The sequence below is a fragment of the Amphiprion ocellaris genome, chromosome 11 (assembly GCF_022539595.1).
Source record: "Amphiprion ocellaris isolate individual 3 ecotype Okinawa chromosome 11, ASM2253959v1, whole genome shotgun sequence".
Classification (NCBI taxonomy): Eukaryota; Metazoa; Chordata; class Actinopteri; family Pomacentridae; genus Amphiprion; species Amphiprion ocellaris.
This window is the reverse complement of record NC_072776.1, coordinates 22,662,214-22,678,592: the sequence shown is the minus strand read 5'-3', so window position 1 is coordinate 22,678,592 and position 16,379 is coordinate 22,662,214. Positions and strand designations below refer to the sequence as shown.

Sequence of the window (16,379 nt, the reverse complement as noted above, 5' to 3'; positions counted from 1 at the left end):
ACGGTGGAAGAGGAGAGTAGGAGGGTTGCTGCGCATTAGCCTGAGGCAAGAGAAGAGGAGAAGCCTGGAGAGTTGTAGAAAAGGACACTTAATTTTTGTAGAGTCCAACACAGACACAGAAAACCTCCAGTATCTGAGCAGGTCAAAGAGCTAGTTGAACCAACTTTATCCAATGGTGCTTCAGGGATCAATTCATTTTCAGTGGTTCGTTGTTGCACCAGAAATTTCAATAAACCCAGCTGATTCTTGGAACAAAAATCACTCGTCCACTTTTGTATGTCTCACTTTGTAAAGCAAAGATGTCCAGAAACTGGATTATTATCTTCTCTTTCTGCACCTCTCATTCCTCCATCTGCTATCCTCCCTGCTGTCTTATTTATTTCATTTTTTCAGCTCATGGGGAGCCTGATTTATCTCTTCCCTTTTGGTTCGGTTGAAAAACTGACAATTGTGCACATTTTTTCCATCCTCTTTCTACTACAGATTGTGTAGGAATTTTTTTTGTGCTACTAGACTATATAGATGATGAGACTGTTCAGCTTCTTTGTGCTTCTATTAGAATTTAATATATTTGGTTTGGTTTGATTTTTGTCCTTGGACATGCTCATTGCAGAGGTCTGAGAGCACGAAATGCTTTCATTACCTACACTACCACTCAAAAGTTTGGACACACTTTCTGATTCATTTGAATGTTTGTTTTCTTGTTATGTCTGTTCCCTTTTGTTTTCTTATGTCTGTCCCCTCGTGTTTCTTGTCTGTCCTCTCTCCCCCTGTTTGTCTTGCTATGTAAATGTGTGGCCGCTTTGTTTGAGCAAGACGACCTGCTGTCCCCCTACTAACTATAACTGGACACATGCGAGTTTCATCATCCAATCCAGCATCTGCAGCACATAAATCCTAGTTCTATTCTCCATTCTCTGCCAGATCATTCAGTGACTCAAGTGCTTCAGGCCTCCGAGGAACGAACCCACCTGACGGCTGCTGTGACAGCCAGCAATCTATCAACACCTCCACACCTTTGACCACAGAGCCAGGTATCCAGTTACTGCTTCAGATCTCAGCTCTCACAGCCTGTATGCAGGCCTCCCTCACCCTCATCAGTGACTGTAATAACAAACAAATCTTTTAAATACTGCTCACTGTGTTGTGTTCTGCATATTAGGTCCAAGTTAAGCCTCTTTGCTTACCACATGTTGTGTCTGTAGAAAGGTCAAAAGGCCAAAGGTATTAATCTGACTTCCTCAGAAATCACTGCAAAGGTATCAGGGATGCCTCTGGCCCTCAGAGAGCTTGACTCCGCTGCTGGCCTTAAGGTGCAAATGATATTTCTGAAATGTGTTAAAAAATTAAAAAAAAAAAAAAAACATCTTCATTGTATAACAGAGAGGGCTGCACAGTGGGTGGAGGTTATCACTGTTGCCTTGCAGCTAGAAGATCCCGGCCTGGGTCTGGAATCTGTATGCATGGAGTTTGCATGTTCTCCCTGTGCATGCGTGGGTTTTCTCCAGATATTCCGGCTTCCTCCCACAGTTCAAAAACATGCTCAGGTTAATTGAGCATGTTAGCAACCCTAATCAGGAATACACGGTGTATAGATGATGGATGAATGTACAACAGAGGGAACTTTTATGCCATGTTGTTCAAATGATGCCTTGGAATCTGATGAGACCATCCTTTGAAGACAGAAGTATACAGAATACTTCTGGCTTGTGATACTCATGCCTTGAATTTTCAGATTTATTTCAAATCTTATGAGACTTCGATATGAACATTAAATATCTTTTATTATACTTCCTGCATAATGTCATTTCAGACTTACACTAGTATGTGTGTAGTTTTTGTAGCAAACTAGAATGAACTGGTCTGGTTTTGTCTACCTCAGATTTTATACATTGCTTTATTTCAACATGTCTTAACAAAGCAGTGGCAGAGAAACTTTACATCACCATGGCAACCAAGGACAGAGACAAATTCACAGTATTTCATGCCATGAAGTCAAATACACAAAGAAATAGAAAAGAATGTGTCTGCAACAAGAATCTTAAAGACAAGGAAGGAAAATCAATCCAGAATGTAACTTTTGTCAACAACTCCCATTTTGAGCAGTGTGCTTTTTTTTTCTTTTATTGCCCTTACAGATTAAAACTAGTTCGTGAAGCTAAGAGATGGATGACTGTGTGCAGAAGTTCAGCTAATACTTTGGAGGTGATTATCACCTGCAGAAGAATGAATTGGAAACAATGTCAATTTAAAGAAACAACACAGATGTCTGAAGTGGAGCTGTAGGTTTTATTTTATGTTTACTGTCATTAAAATTGAAATATTGCCCATAGCGCAGATGACAAACTAAAGCTTGGAGAAGGCAGAAGTATTTTTCAAACCAACAACTAAATAATAATCTGTCAAAATAGTGAAAACACATTAAAGCTGTGCCTCTGGCACCAAGTCATTTTTTAGAGGCAGAGGAGGAAAAAATGTATATAGTCAACTGCTTCAAAGGAAATAGAAAGATCAAAAAGAATTTAAACACAGAAATCCCCAGCATTGGAAGGAAGCAGAGGATCATTAGTGAATTTAGGCAAAATGCAGACTTTCTTAGTAAGGTAATGTTCATTAAGACAAGCCTGAATTCTTGAAAATGGGTTTTCTTCTCTTGTAGAAATGACAATGAAATTTTAAATCTAAACCTATAGGTTTCTGAGAGACATGAACAGACAGAACCATGGCATTTTGAGCAGTTTGGGAAGCAGCCAGTTAAGCTGGCTTAAATAAAAGTAATATTTTGTTTTGTTTTTAATGTAATTGTTTTTGTTTTGTTTTCAGGTTTTGTTTGTTTTACATGTTTCAAATGTTCTTGTTTAATAATGATCTAAGTTATTGTTACACCTCTTACTCAAGTTAACAGGTTCATATTCTTCTATTACTGTACTTCCAACTGATTTTGCTGTTGTAATATATTTTCCCTTTTGTTAACCATCATATTTACGCAACATAATACGGACCAATGCTGGTCACCATCTTTCAGAACCATTACAATGAGACATTGTTCAGCTCAGTGTTAAATACAGGCCAACTCATTCACTGTCTAGAAAAAGTACAATAAAAAAATGCATGTTTAGAAAAAATCCAACAAATTGTTTACCTGTCATTTGTCATTTGGCTCTCTATAGAGATGTGCATAGCAAGGTTTCTCTACCTGGAATTTATGCTATTTATGTATTAGGGGTTGACTGATATAGCTGATCAAAGCTAGCACTGATACAAAGGATTTGTAATCAAGGCGACTGAAAAAATCCAAAAACAGAAACTCCAAAAGGTTATGTATTCATGTTCCAATTAAACAATGACTTTTCAGCATTTATCTTTCAGTGTTGATAGGCTTTTACTCAGTGTTGTGTAACCATCAGACAGTGTTTTGGATAGAGCAGTATTTTAACCACAGAGTGACTACAGATAGAGGCAGCTGCAGCAGAGTCAAAGTAGCACATATTTCAATTGTTAATTTATTGAGAGTTGGTTAAAGAAAAATAATAATACTAATAATCAGAAAAATACTGAATATAAGATTCAAAAATCGGTTAATCCCTGGTGTATATTAGACAGTTCAGTAAATACATTTGGACATCACATTGAAGATTATGAATATAATATACACTACCTGTTCAAAAGTTTGGGGTCACCCTGACAATTTCATGTTTTCCATGAAAACTCACACTTTTATTCATGTGCTAACATAACTGCACAAGGGTTTTCTAATCATCAATTAGTCTTTCAACACAATTAGCTAACACAATGTAGCATTAGAACACAGGAGTGATGGTTGCTGGAAATGTTCCTCTGTACCCCTATGTGGATATTCCATTTAAAAAAGCAGTTTCCAGCTAGAATAATCATTTACCACATTAACAATGTCTAGACTGTATTTCTGATTAATTTGATATTATCGTAATTGGAAACAAAACTGCTTTTCTTTCAAAAATAAGGACATTTCTAAATGACCCCAGACTTTTGAACGGTAGTGTACATCATATAAAAATACATGCAAAATACATTTATTATGTAAATGCAAACTTTATTTTGTCAACCTATTCTTGGCGATTTTATTTAGATAGCACCTAATAATGCACAGAAGTTATTCAAAGTGCTTTACAGGCAAGGATAAACAAAAATAAAAATAAATGTAAAAGAGCATAAATACAAACTACAACAGAATAAAATTAAATGATAATGAAAAAACTCAAAGATTAAAAAAAAAAACAAAAAAAATAAAAAAAATTGGAACAATTAGTATAAACGGTGGAAATTTAGTTTCCAGGGGATGTTAATGAAACTTTGAGCTGCATTTCACTGCAGTTTGTGTTTCATCCAGCTGAGGGCAGCAGCGACCCGAACATTCCGCAGAGACGCAGAAGAAGAAGTTCTCGGTTCCACAGCTAGGCATCATCATGCCTACTGCTGTGATTATGGAGGAAAATTTTGATAAACTATTAGAGCAGTGTGAAGCTCAAGAACTCGAGGTAAGCACAGACACGCGAAATACATTATTCTTTGTATTAACATTGGATGCCCTACAGGCTGTCTGTCTCTGAAGACATGACAGTAACGTTGCTAACAGTTAGTTTATGGTTTGGGCTAGCGCTATGGCTAAGAAGCTAGCATGTTTAAGGCTTATTTTATTTTTCAAACACTGTGAAATGACATACTGGGCAACCGAGCTCGTAAATTATCCAGTTCTGTGTTCACTTTGCCAAATTTTGGCTGCAGTGATGTTTACAGCATTACTGTCTGCTTTGACTTTAGCTAGTAGCCGATAGTAGGTAGGTAGCTAGCTAGTTAGACAGACAGTCAGTCTCTATGTTATGTTGGTAAACACAGCTGCAGCCAGTAAAGGCTATTTTATTTAGGCTCTTATGGCGCTAAAAACTAGTACTAGATGAATTGTGTGTCGGTAAGTAAGCTTACGCCTGACAGTTTATCCTTATTAACACATAAAGTCGAAGATGGGAACAATATTGTGATGCTACTAGAAGCTAAGTATAACAACAGTGGGCAGCTGGTAGCGGTTGTCCGACGTGCTGTCTGTAGCTAGCATTGCATAGCTAACGTATATTAGCGAGAACTCTTTAAAATATAAAACGTGGTTTACTTGGAGATGTATAAATACTTTAGCTTTCTAATTATCTCAGCCTGAACCTTTAATTTCGTGCCTGCATTTTATTTTAACAGGCTCCAGGGGGCATTGCAACACCTCAAGTCTACGCTCAGCTGCTGGCGCTGTATTTACTTAATAATGACATGTAAGTCAACTGTATGTGTGTCTTCTGTACCTGACAGAGTTGGTCTCTATAAGCGGTTTTATTTGATGCTCGAGACATCAGCTCATTTCAAATCAACTATGCAACGTATATATCTTCTTGAATAAAATAATACCTCGACTAGTTGGTCTATCCCAATATCCCAATAACTGATTAAAAGGAATAACGTTACAAATAGTACATTGAACCTTTATGTGTGTTGTAAACAAGAAGTAATGATGCCCTTTTGAACCTAAAATGACCGAGCTGAAATTGTTAAAGTATGTTTTCCTTATTTCATTCACTTTTTTTACATCTTAGGTGGAAGTATATCTCTTTCTCAACCTCACCTGTCCAACAGTGACCACATGTTCTGTTTTCATTTCGTTGTGATGACCAGCACGTTGCCCACTGAGCCTGTACTTGGTTAAGATGTGTTTCTGGTATCTTTCTGACAGTAGAGGTTTTCAGGCAATTTCTATTCACTTCCTGTGCCAGATCACATTTTAATCTATTTTGGGCTTTAGTTTTTGGCTGTCTCGTGTTCCAAACAAGTTTCTTTCCACCGGGTTATGATTTGGTTTAGTCTTGAGGGTTTGGAAAGCAATGGTTAGTGTATGTCTGAGAAGACAATTAGTCTCAGCACTAGCTAACATACAGAACTCTTTCAGGGGCTCAGCTGTTGGGTTTGGAGGACTTTGAAATAGAGGGGGTCCAAGGGACAGGATTCTAAGTGATTTAAAAATGTAGTTCTATCTTTTGAATCATTATTATCAGTAGGTATCTGCCTAATTTGTCTTTATGTGCATTTGTTGGTGTTTTCTGTTTATGAGTAAAATGTATCAGCAGAATTCTGCACATACATTTTGTTGGTTATTTTGATTCTGTTGGGTGTTAGTACTAATGGGTGACGGAGTGGACCCCATACTTTACTACCATATAGCAAAATGGGCTTTATGACAGTATGAAACATGAAGCTATATTCTCTGTACTCACTAACTTGTGTTGACTTTGGTCCAACAGGAATAATGCCAGGTATCTTTGGAAGAGAATTCCACAAGCAATAAAATCGGTAAGCATTTCAAAACATATGGAAAAACTGCAAAGAAAGTTGTGCTAAAATCTATTTCAGTACACCACATGGCATATCTGCTACTCATTCAGCTTCATACAAAAGTTGGTTGCTGCAGTGTAGAATGTATGCAGTTATTTATTTCTTCAATAAGACTAATGCTGTAGTTCAGTTTAATTTGAACAGATTTAAGCTTTCAGCTGCCCTTTTTTTTTTACAATATAATTTAGCGACGTGCTTCTAAGAGTAGATACAATACGAGGTATGTAGGCAGCCTGCACTAAGAACTTTGCCTAAGAGTTTACACTGCATTCGGGATTTGAACCACCGATCTCCCGTGCCAAAGTCATGGGAGATCAGTGTTAGTTGCTGAGCTATCCAGCAGCCTGTATCCTGTGGCTCAACTGACATGAGTACATTCTTATTGTTTAATAGCCATACCACTTACATTTTGTAGCACGTCTGACACGGTTTAAACTATTGTGTAAATGATCAGAGGAGCAGAACAGTTGTCATGATGATATGTAATGTATATTTTTACTTATAATTCAACTCACTCATGTGCTATGTGAAGTATATAATAGTTATGGCACAAAATAGTACTACACACAAAAAATGACACATTAATTTTGAGTTTTTTTATGTGTGTGTGTGTGTGTGTGTGTGTGTGTGTGTGTGTGTGTGTGTGTGTGTGTGTGTGTGTGTGTGTGTGTGTGTGTGTGTGTGTGTGTGTGTGTGTGTGTGTGTGTGTGTGTGTGTGTGTGTGTGTGTGTGTGTGTGTGTGTCTCTATAGTGCTTAACAGATATATTAGACCACCGCCCAGTGTAAGTTGTTTGCCACCACTGCCCTAAACTAACAGTATTGCTGATTACCCAAATTTTTTTTATGTTTCTGTACTGGTTAATCGGCCAGTATGTGCAACTTCTTTAATCAAAATTCTGTCTTTATTGCTAAAATATATTTATTGCTGTCAGGAAAGGCAGAGACCAAATGCATGAGAGTTAGGCCGTGAACATAATATATTTAGTCTTAATTATGTTCACGGCCTAACTCTCATGCAGTTGGTCTCTGTGTTTCCTGACGACTGAAGTGAGACTAGTGGGCTAGAAGGTATGTTGAGACTAAAGTCAGAGATTTCAGTGAAAGTGTCTCTGTTTTAACCAGCTAGATCTCCATGATAACAGGCTGTGGAGCTAACCCGGTCCAGAGCAGGTTATGTTGAGCGTTTAGATTTAAATCAACTGGAAGAAGCCTCTCAATTTAACCAAAGTGTTTCCTGAAGATTCTTGAGTGTTACAGATTCTCAGCTGAGGGGGTATGTTTTCTGTGTAAACATGTTGAGCTGTATGTCACTAAAATCACTGAATAAAACCGTTAAGTTACAGTATCACAAACTGTATTCAGCGCATTGCCATGGGAACCCCACAAGTATTTAGTTGATAATGCAGAAGTCACAAAAATATATTTTTATGTTTGATCCGTTTAAACTGCTGACACTGTCGCTGATAGAACACAAAGTAGAAAACTAATTAGTTTATTAGTATTATTACAGAGAATATTCAATCAGTACCTTTAGTTTCACTTTGATTTGGCCAAAAATTAAAGTGAGTTCCTGCATTATAGGACAGTGTCAGACCTACATGCACTTCAATACAATATCATGTTTGAATATATGAAGTTTGATAGTTTTATTGTGCAGCTGTCCGTTATCAATAATCAGTTGCATTGATTGGTAAAGTAAATACTTTACACACGTTTAACAGTTTTCTACCAGCATTCCTGTCTTACATAATTTCCGGTCGCAGCTTTTTGCCATCATAAATTTTTATTTTCCTCATTGTTCTACATTAAAACAACCTGTTCGAGATCGGTTCATTTTGTGCAGAAAACGAATCAAATGATCGTTAAACATTCCTGTTTGTGTGACGAGTTTGATGCAAAAAGTCTGAGTTACCAAAAAAATTGATAACCACCTTTGTGAGATCTGTTGTCCCTGACTGAGGTTTCAGTTTTTGTCGAGCCAACTTACACAAAGAAAGCCTTACTATATTAAACCTGCTTCACTGTACAGCCCTTTGATCTGCTAAACCAACAGCGTAAACACTAGAAAACCTACGCCAGTTAAAATAGAAGCATCCCATCAAATTTAAAATCTGCTTATAATTTAGTAATTATTGGTCTGGGTCCGTGTAGGATGGTGTCTGGATCCGGACTCGGACCATGGTCCACCAGTATAGTATATAGTAGATTAAACGAAGCCTCGATGCAAAATTCTCTGCCAGTAATCGAACTACTCGAGGAATTGTTTCAGGCCTAGTTGAGAGTTTAAAAAATGTAACCCCTGTGATTAAGCATCCTGAGTATTTGGGCGTGAAGGCTCTTGACAGTAGCATGGAAACCACCGCAAGTGTGTCAGTTGTAGCATGCTAAATGCTTTCCACTTGTTATATACAGGCAAACCCTGAATTAACAGCTATTTGGGCTGTTGGCCAGCGCATTTGGCAGAGAGACTTTCCAGGGATCTACACAGCCATCGCAGCTTACCAGTGGTCAGAGAATATCCTTCCAGTCATGGAGGCCCTGAGAGGTAACAACTCAAAGAAACATGTCCCATCTTACCTTTTCACCTCTTTACTTTGATATGTCATGAAGCTTTTCAGATTAATAGCACCACTATTTATATGATGTACACATTTAGATGTGGGGGAACTCCCATGTAAGAATGTTGAATGAACATTCATATTTTTGTTGTATGATTCAGAGTCTTAGTCAGCAGGGGGCACCAGCTGATAAAAGTTGCAGCTATGATGCAATCCAGCAGCAGTGGGAATATAACAGGTTAGGACATTAAGGCAGCATTTAAATGTTTATAACATTTTGATCTGCAGCAATATGACTTGTTGGAACCATGAAGGGAAGTTCAAATGGGAACAACACCTTACTCTGAATTTCAATCTACTTGTTCATATAAGCTCACAAAACTGTTCCCAATAATTAAATAACATCATATATAGGGATTTCTATTGTGTTTTGATTTCACACATGGTTTAACATCAAAACAATAATGTTGTGGAAACATCACTGTATAAAATTGTTGCCATCATGTGCACAATTGTAGCACTTCCATGTGATGGTTCCCTTGTGCAAGAGTTTAAGAATAGCTTCTCCCTCATGTTTACGAACTTCATGTTGATCTGCTATTGATGTATGTCATAAGACACTTGGATAACCACTGATTATGACTGCTTGGTAGATGTGGTGCATATGAGAAACTAGGTGTTTAAATTTAAATTAATAAATTTTCCCTAAAAATATTACTAAAGAAGCATTTAATTAAAAAAAAAAAAAAAAAAAAGAAGGACATTAAGAATATAAAGTTCCTTGAAAGTGAATGTGTATTCTGCATTGGTACGGGTGGTATATACACTTTGTGTTGACTGTTGAGACTATTGTCTTACCATTGTTTGTGTGAAAGCAACATTTTGCTACATCTAAATAGCCACTGTATCAAAAACAGCAGCCAAGACCTAGCATCCTATTTACCATAAGCCTGTTAATATTTTTTATCTGGTCTGATCAACAAGACAAAGACAAATAAGTACAGTGTGACATTTTGGTGGAATTGATTAACACATTTTTAGTTTTTTAAAGTTCATTATGTTATAATAATTGACTAATCTACTTGAGTAAGGACATAATTAGTCATCAGACCTGTCAATGTCATTAGTTGATTCAGATTGAAATATCAATGTTAAGAGCATGAGTTAAGTTGCTCTTGTTTACTAAACTAAGCAGCTTATGTACATAAACTAGGCAAATGGCAGCAAATCAAAATAGAAAAAATTGAAAAACAACTGTTGCATGATGTTGACATTGAGTTGTTTACCAATTAGACTGAGCTCCCTCTCCTAGGTGGGACTCCTCTGATCCAGTCACATGCACCTTGTTTGTCTCTGCTCCGTCTACCACTCTGTCTCTGTTAGAGGGGACACAGTGCTCACTGGGACAGGTGACACATGCTGCACTGGGTAGGAGGGGGACATTTCTGTGAAAAGATCCCCGGCCGGCAAGCAGGCAGGAATGTGTGCTCTGGTTGGTGGAAAGGATCGGGTGTCACCAGTTGTGAGGGGCTGGTATAAAGGACAGAGCTGCTAGCTCTCAACCAGAATAGATAGAAGCATTTCACAAGTGACAGGAAACACTAAGGATACGCTCTCAGTGTCTGCTCTCCACTTAAGTCATTTGTGGCAATCGGCTAACTAGGTCTAGCTATAACCAGAGACTTTTTCATTATGGACGTCCAGAGGACAGGATCTATGGTTCGGCCCCCAAGCCCCATGGACAGCCTTGAGAAGCAGTTGAGCTGCCCCATCTGCCTGGATATGTTCACCAAACCTGTGGTCATCCTGCCCTGCCAGCACAACCTGTGCCGTGGTTGTGCCAGTGACCTCTATGACTCGCGCAACCCATACCGCTTTTCTGGTGGCGTCTTTCGCTGTCCTACTTGCCGGTTTGAGGTCGTGCTTGACCGCCATGGCGTGCATGGCCTCCAGCGTAACTTGTTGGTGGAAAATATCATCGACCTCTATAAGCAGCAGCAAGAAGGTAGCAACAGTGGAAGCACAGAAACCACCCTGAAGCCGAAAGAAACCAAAGAACCAATGTGCCAAGAACATGAGGATGAGAAAATCAATATCTATTGTGTGACCTGCCAAGTACCCACCTGCTCAATGTGCAAAGTGTTTGGCCAGCATAAGGACTGTGAGGTGGCGCCTTTAGCAAGTGTTTACCAGGCCCAGAAAGGTGAACTGAGTAATGCTATTGATACCCTGGTGGCCAGCAATGGGCGCCTGCAGGCTCTCCTCAACCAGATGGAGGATGCCTGCCGTGCTGTACAGGAGAATGCTCAGCGTGCTAAACAGGGCTGGGTGAACGCTTTGATCTGTTATATGCTGTCCTAGAAGAGCGCAAGACCATTCTGCTGGAGCAGATTGGGAAAGAGCAAGATGAAAAAGTGGCAGCTCTGCGTGCACTGGCTCAACGTTATGGTGAACGACTGCAGGCTAGTTCAGAGCTGACAGATTCGGCTGTAAGGGCATTGGAGCAGAGTGGAGCAGCTGAGTTTCTTTTGGCTTCAAAGGGCCTTATCACACAGACCAAAGATGCAGCCAAATCCTCAATGGGAGAAGACAGACCAGAGCCAGGCTTTGAGAAGCTGGACCACTTTACTTTGGCAACAGAGCATGTTGAAGCGGTCCTTGCGAAGATGGACTTCGGAGTGGGTGACGATGATGAATTTGAGGATGCAGAAGAAGAAGAGGAGGAGGAAGAGGAGGAATAATGAAAACAGAAGTGGTTATGGACTTTAGTATTGTAATATGTGCTTTTGAAAGTTTTTTTCGAAATAGGGAAGTGTGTATCACAAGGACTCTCCCTTGGATATTGAATGAAATATAAGGCTAGGATGGATGTGGGCTGAAATGGCTTGTCCCTACTGTCAGTGCAATATTTAATTTGAATGTCATATCTGTGCCTTTTCTTAACATCTTTTTATACTTTTTTTACTTCTAAGCCAAATAGGTCTACAGAAATGTAAATCCAGAATGTATGAAGATTGAATGCACATCATTTTCTTCATATGTAGCTAGTAGAATTTTTGTATTTTAGCAGATTTCCTTTCTCACTTTGTCAGTTTGTGTTTAATTGGTGATCAGCTGATTGATTTGTAATTACCAAATCTGTCTTTTCTGATTCGTGGAATAAAGCTGCATGAAGTTAAGCACCAACTTGCTCTATTATTAGGCCTAATTTCAAACATGATTTTTTTCTTTGAATGAAGAGGGCATTAAAAAGAAGGAAAGCTATGATGACCAAGTATTATTCTGGTTGCATAGCTTTTCTTTGCGTCAAAATGTTTCCCAGTCTGTTGCTGCTCTTACTTGGCAATCGACTGTATTTAAAAATAAAAGCCCTTGCCATGTCCTGTCTGCTTTGCCTTTGCTGGTGAAAAGTGAGGGCTATTTTTAAGAGGTGAGAGGGTGAGAAATGATAGCAGCCCTGGAATAGACTGTCAGAGAAGGACAGGCCAGGTCCTGTTTCTCTTCCATAAAACTCCCATCCTCCCACTCATGGACGTCTTGCTCAGCAGCTCCCACCCAACTCTGAAGTGTCAGAAGGGCACGCTAAGAAAGGCCGGTCCGGTTGCTATACAAGTCATCCTCAAGCGGTCAAGAGGCCACGGTAAAAATACATGTCTTCCAAGGGACTGAGTTACAAAAAAGCCCCTTTAGATGACCTGCTTTGCTTGGTTGGGAGCATACTAATCTGCAGCCAGTCAGGTGCAAGGAAGTTGTTCCAACACAACAAGCAGTTTTATGACCTGCGGTATGTGATTCATTTTTAACAGATGGTAATTTTATGCTGACTGAAGAGGGGAAAATTCTTTAGTGTTATTCATCAGTGGTGTGCATCCTAACAACTAAACAATATAATTTTATCAACATTTCTTGGTAGTAATGGTCTGTTTAAATCACCATAGTGCTTAAATCAGAACTGCAGATACTACTCTACAACCGTAACTTGATTAAAATCATAACAGAATAAAAGTTTGGTTCATAATACACACAGTGTTCACATAGTTTTCCAAGTGAAATATCATTGACCTTTCTGCTTCATTTTCGACAAGTACAATAACACTGAGGACAGGAAGCTCCTTGGACATTAGAATGGGAAAGAGCTCTTGACAAATTTCCGGCCTTCCCCTACACAGCTGTCTTTTCTCATCCCACTTGTTATTGTTACTGCTGCAGACTCAGGGCTGACTGTTGGTACACATAACCCGTTGCTAGGCTATAAAACAGCAAAGGCCACAACCCGAAGGCATTTACGTGATAGCTGCAGGAGCAGCAGCAACTATATGCCATTGTATGTTGTCGTGAGGCCCCGTCACTCCTACAGTAATCTCAACAATTACAGCAGCATGTCAAGATAAATAGGGTAGTCTGGAAGCTGTAGCTAGTGCCTACTGATAAAGACCTCAGTGGGCTTTAGTGTGAGCACTTCTCTGCATATACCATCCATGATTTGCCTTATACATGCTTCATTTAACATTTAAGATGTTGTGCTAAGTATCCTTGATTGAAAGGCAGTTAAAAGAAGACAATGCTGAGCTTTTGTGGAGACAAACTTTGTTTTATTTTAAATCCCAGACCAGCTCCTGAGCTGGAGCTGCATCTGACCATGTGCATGTTTGGAGTGAAAGGAAGTGACTTGTCAAACATACAGAACTACCAAAACCAAATCTTAAGTGGAAGAATTTGCAAGATCAGGAAGAACTTAAAATAACAAAGGTTTTGTGCAGACATCTAGCATTCACTTGACATTTTAGCTAAACATAGTACTCCATGATTGCTGATGATCATAGCAGAGCACAGCCTCTGACTTCACAAACCTTTCACTCCTGATTAATTGTTGTTCAGTCTTCCGCCTCCAGTGCTGTTGCTCATTAGCAGCTTTGATTACATGAGACATGGTGCTTAAATACCATGTTAAAATGCTGCAACATACACTGTGTCTGGAGGATCACAGTAAGTCACGCTGCCCATATACTGTGTGCATTTTAAATAGAACCAGAGCACAGATTTAGCTCATGTGGACTCCATATGAACCTATCTGATATTGATGTCTTTCACAGAGAGCACAAGGCAAAGGGCGTACAGTCTCGTGGCCCAGGCTTACACTTCCATCACAGCGGAAGATTTCGCTGCCTTTGTCGGCTACTCTGTGGAAGAGGCAGTAAAGGGTAGGATTGACCTCATACCATCCCAGAAAATATTTTAGCAGTAAAAATCGTTATTGCCAATAACACAAATGATGTGTAATTTTTAGATGAAACACAGCTAAAGTCGAGCAGTAAATCTATAGGGGTGTAATGCAATTAATTTCCATTGCGTTGCCATGTTCGTGTTCACTAATGACTGTATTTTCTTCTTTGTCCAAAGGTGTGGTGAGCCAAGGCTGGCAGGCAGACCCTGTTACCAGGATGGTGATGCCCAAAAAGCCAGGTAGGTGGCAGTATTGGTCTATAAAACTGTAAATATCATCAGCCCATTAGTCTGCTGGTTTCGTCTTCATGAGTAACTCTCACCCACCTCCCTACTTCTCTTCCTCCTAGATTTTATTAGACACATCAAAATGTTGCAAGCAGGGATTTAGGAGGCATGTCAATCTCAGTGAAAAGCTGATAACATTTTCCTTTTCCAAGAATCTATTGAAATGTTTTATATGTTTATACTTTCCAAACTTTTGTGGTCCTTTTTTTCCTCCTTATTTTGTCAGAATTGTTATGACATCATTACATGTCCTCAACTCACAGGGTCATGGATTGTTCCGTCTGATTTGAGGACACGTATGGAGGTTGTGGTCTGTCCTCCTCTCTGTAATCATCAGACCTTTTTGCATTACCATAGCATCTGTTGCACACATGTTCACAGCTAACCCACTCACCATTAATCCCCACTCGTCTGCTTTTTCTTTTTGTCTGGCTTTACAACACCACCACTGAAACCTAATAGTGTTTGGTGATTTGGTTGTTGAGTAGATCTCACACAGGAAATCCTTGCGTTTGGGATGGATGTAAAGTATTCTAATGATCTCCATGCAGAATGTCTTGCAGTCACATAGGAAGGCTCTGCAGGTTGTGTTGATAAACAGATCAGTGGAAGCGGTGAGCACATGTGCAGATGTGGTCGGCGGGGTTAACGTGAAACCTGCACCCTACTGGGTGTCTGCTGAGTCGAACCACGTGAGCCGTAGCAGCCGAGTAAGAAGATCGATAGCACTTGGCTCAATAAGGAATCCCCCTCTGACTCAACTTCTCCTCTGCGTCTTTCTCCTCTGTTCTCCTCTCTCTCAACAGATCCTCCCCCTGTTTCTTTGGTTCCAAATGAGCAGCAGTTGGCCAGACTCACTGACTACGTGGCTTTCCTCGAGAACTGATAACCCACCACAACAACTGCCACCCTTTTTCACCCGCTTGGTACTGAGGGAGAATCCAAGATTGGATGGACTCTTCATCCCACTCCCTGATAAAGAAAGATGTACCAAAAACACCCATCATCTTGCATGAATGCTGCAAGCTGTTCTCCAAGAGATGCCTGTTTATGTTCAGTGACTAATACAGATTCCGCTGTTGAAAATGTGTTAATTTTCAGACTACAATGTTTTATGATGCTCCTTTTGCTTTCTGGAACCCACCTGATGTGTAAGTTTTAGGTCCGATTTCAAACAGAGTATGTCTCAAATCACTGTCATTTTGTTTTTATCATTAACCTAACAAAGCCTTCCCTCCCAATACAAATCCAAAAACCAGTATAGTATGTGCAGTACAGCCATTCTGTTTTAGCACTTGAAGGATACCATGAAACAAGCGTCATCAGGTAACAGAAGTCTTGGCATGCATGCATCACTGTGTGGAGTTCAGTCGTCAGACCTCATATTTTGAAGTTTATGTTTTGACTGGTGAATAAATATTTTGCTGTTTCTAATTTAGTATTCTTTTATTGTATTTTATGAAAGAGCTCAGTTTCAGATGTTGGTTTACAGAGCAGGCCTGGCTCAGTCAAGGATGTTGAATATTTATATGAACAGAATTTGTGAGGAAACAAACTATTCATGCATAATTAAGCCACATCCGGCCAGCAGGTTAGCTCACATTCCAGCTAATACACATTTATAACCCAAAATGACATGACTTTTAAATCCACTTAATGTGTGCTGCACGTCTGCATTACAATATTGTGACATGCAAGTTAGGATTTTTAGCATGTTTCACCACTTTTTCCTCAAAGTAATAAAATAAGTCTGCTAAATATAACAAACCCTAAAACGGATGCTTTCTAAATCAGCTTGAATTACCATCAGGGAGAACTGATGGTCATTTTATTCTGTAAAGGCTTATCTGGCTACCATATGTTTATCACTGCTAAAAAATATGCCTGGTGATTCTTTTTTC

At 39.3% G+C, this 16,379-nt stretch overlaps 2 protein-coding genes across 2 annotated transcripts; both read left to right on the top strand.

Moving 5' to 3' along the window:
• Positions 1 to 4,367: 4,367 nt before the first annotated feature.
• On the top strand, positions 4,368 to 15,912 carry cops8 (COP9 signalosome subunit 8). Its single transcript, XM_023280752.3, has 7 exons — positions 4,368 to 4,517; positions 5,227 to 5,297; positions 6,318 to 6,366; positions 8,822 to 8,954; positions 14,061 to 14,168; positions 14,368 to 14,430; positions 15,285 to 15,912. Exons 1-7 carry the CDS (start codon positions 4,446 to 4,448, stop codon positions 15,362 to 15,364), a joined length of 576 nt encoding a protein of 191 aa, XP_023136520.1. The 5' UTR covers positions 4,368 to 4,445; the 3' UTR covers positions 15,365 to 15,912.
• Positions 10,217 to 12,153, top strand: trim63b (tripartite motif containing 63b). The gene is given in 2 exon segments (XM_035953036.2): positions 10,217 to 11,287; positions 11,290 to 12,153. Coding segments are annotated over 2 exon segments (1,047 nt in total). The 5' UTR covers positions 10,217 to 10,659; the 3' UTR covers positions 11,709 to 12,153.
• Positions 15,913 to 16,379: the final 467 nt, after the last annotated feature.

What these genes read in the sequence shown, in the direction of transcription:
- cops8 (XM_023280752.3), top strand. Translation starts at nt 4,446, where the DNA reads ATGCCTACTGCTGTGATTATGGAGGAAAATTTTGATAAACTATTAGAG. An exon ending in GTGAAGCTCAAGAACTCGAG is followed by an intron (nt 4,518 to 5,226) that starts GTAAGCACAGAC and finishes TTATTTTAACAG; the next exon opens with GCTCCAGGGGGCATTGCAAC. An exon ending in TATTTACTTAATAATGACAT is followed by an intron (nt 5,298 to 6,317) that starts GTAAGTCAACTG and finishes TTGGTCCAACAG; the next exon opens with GAATAATGCCAGGTATCTTT.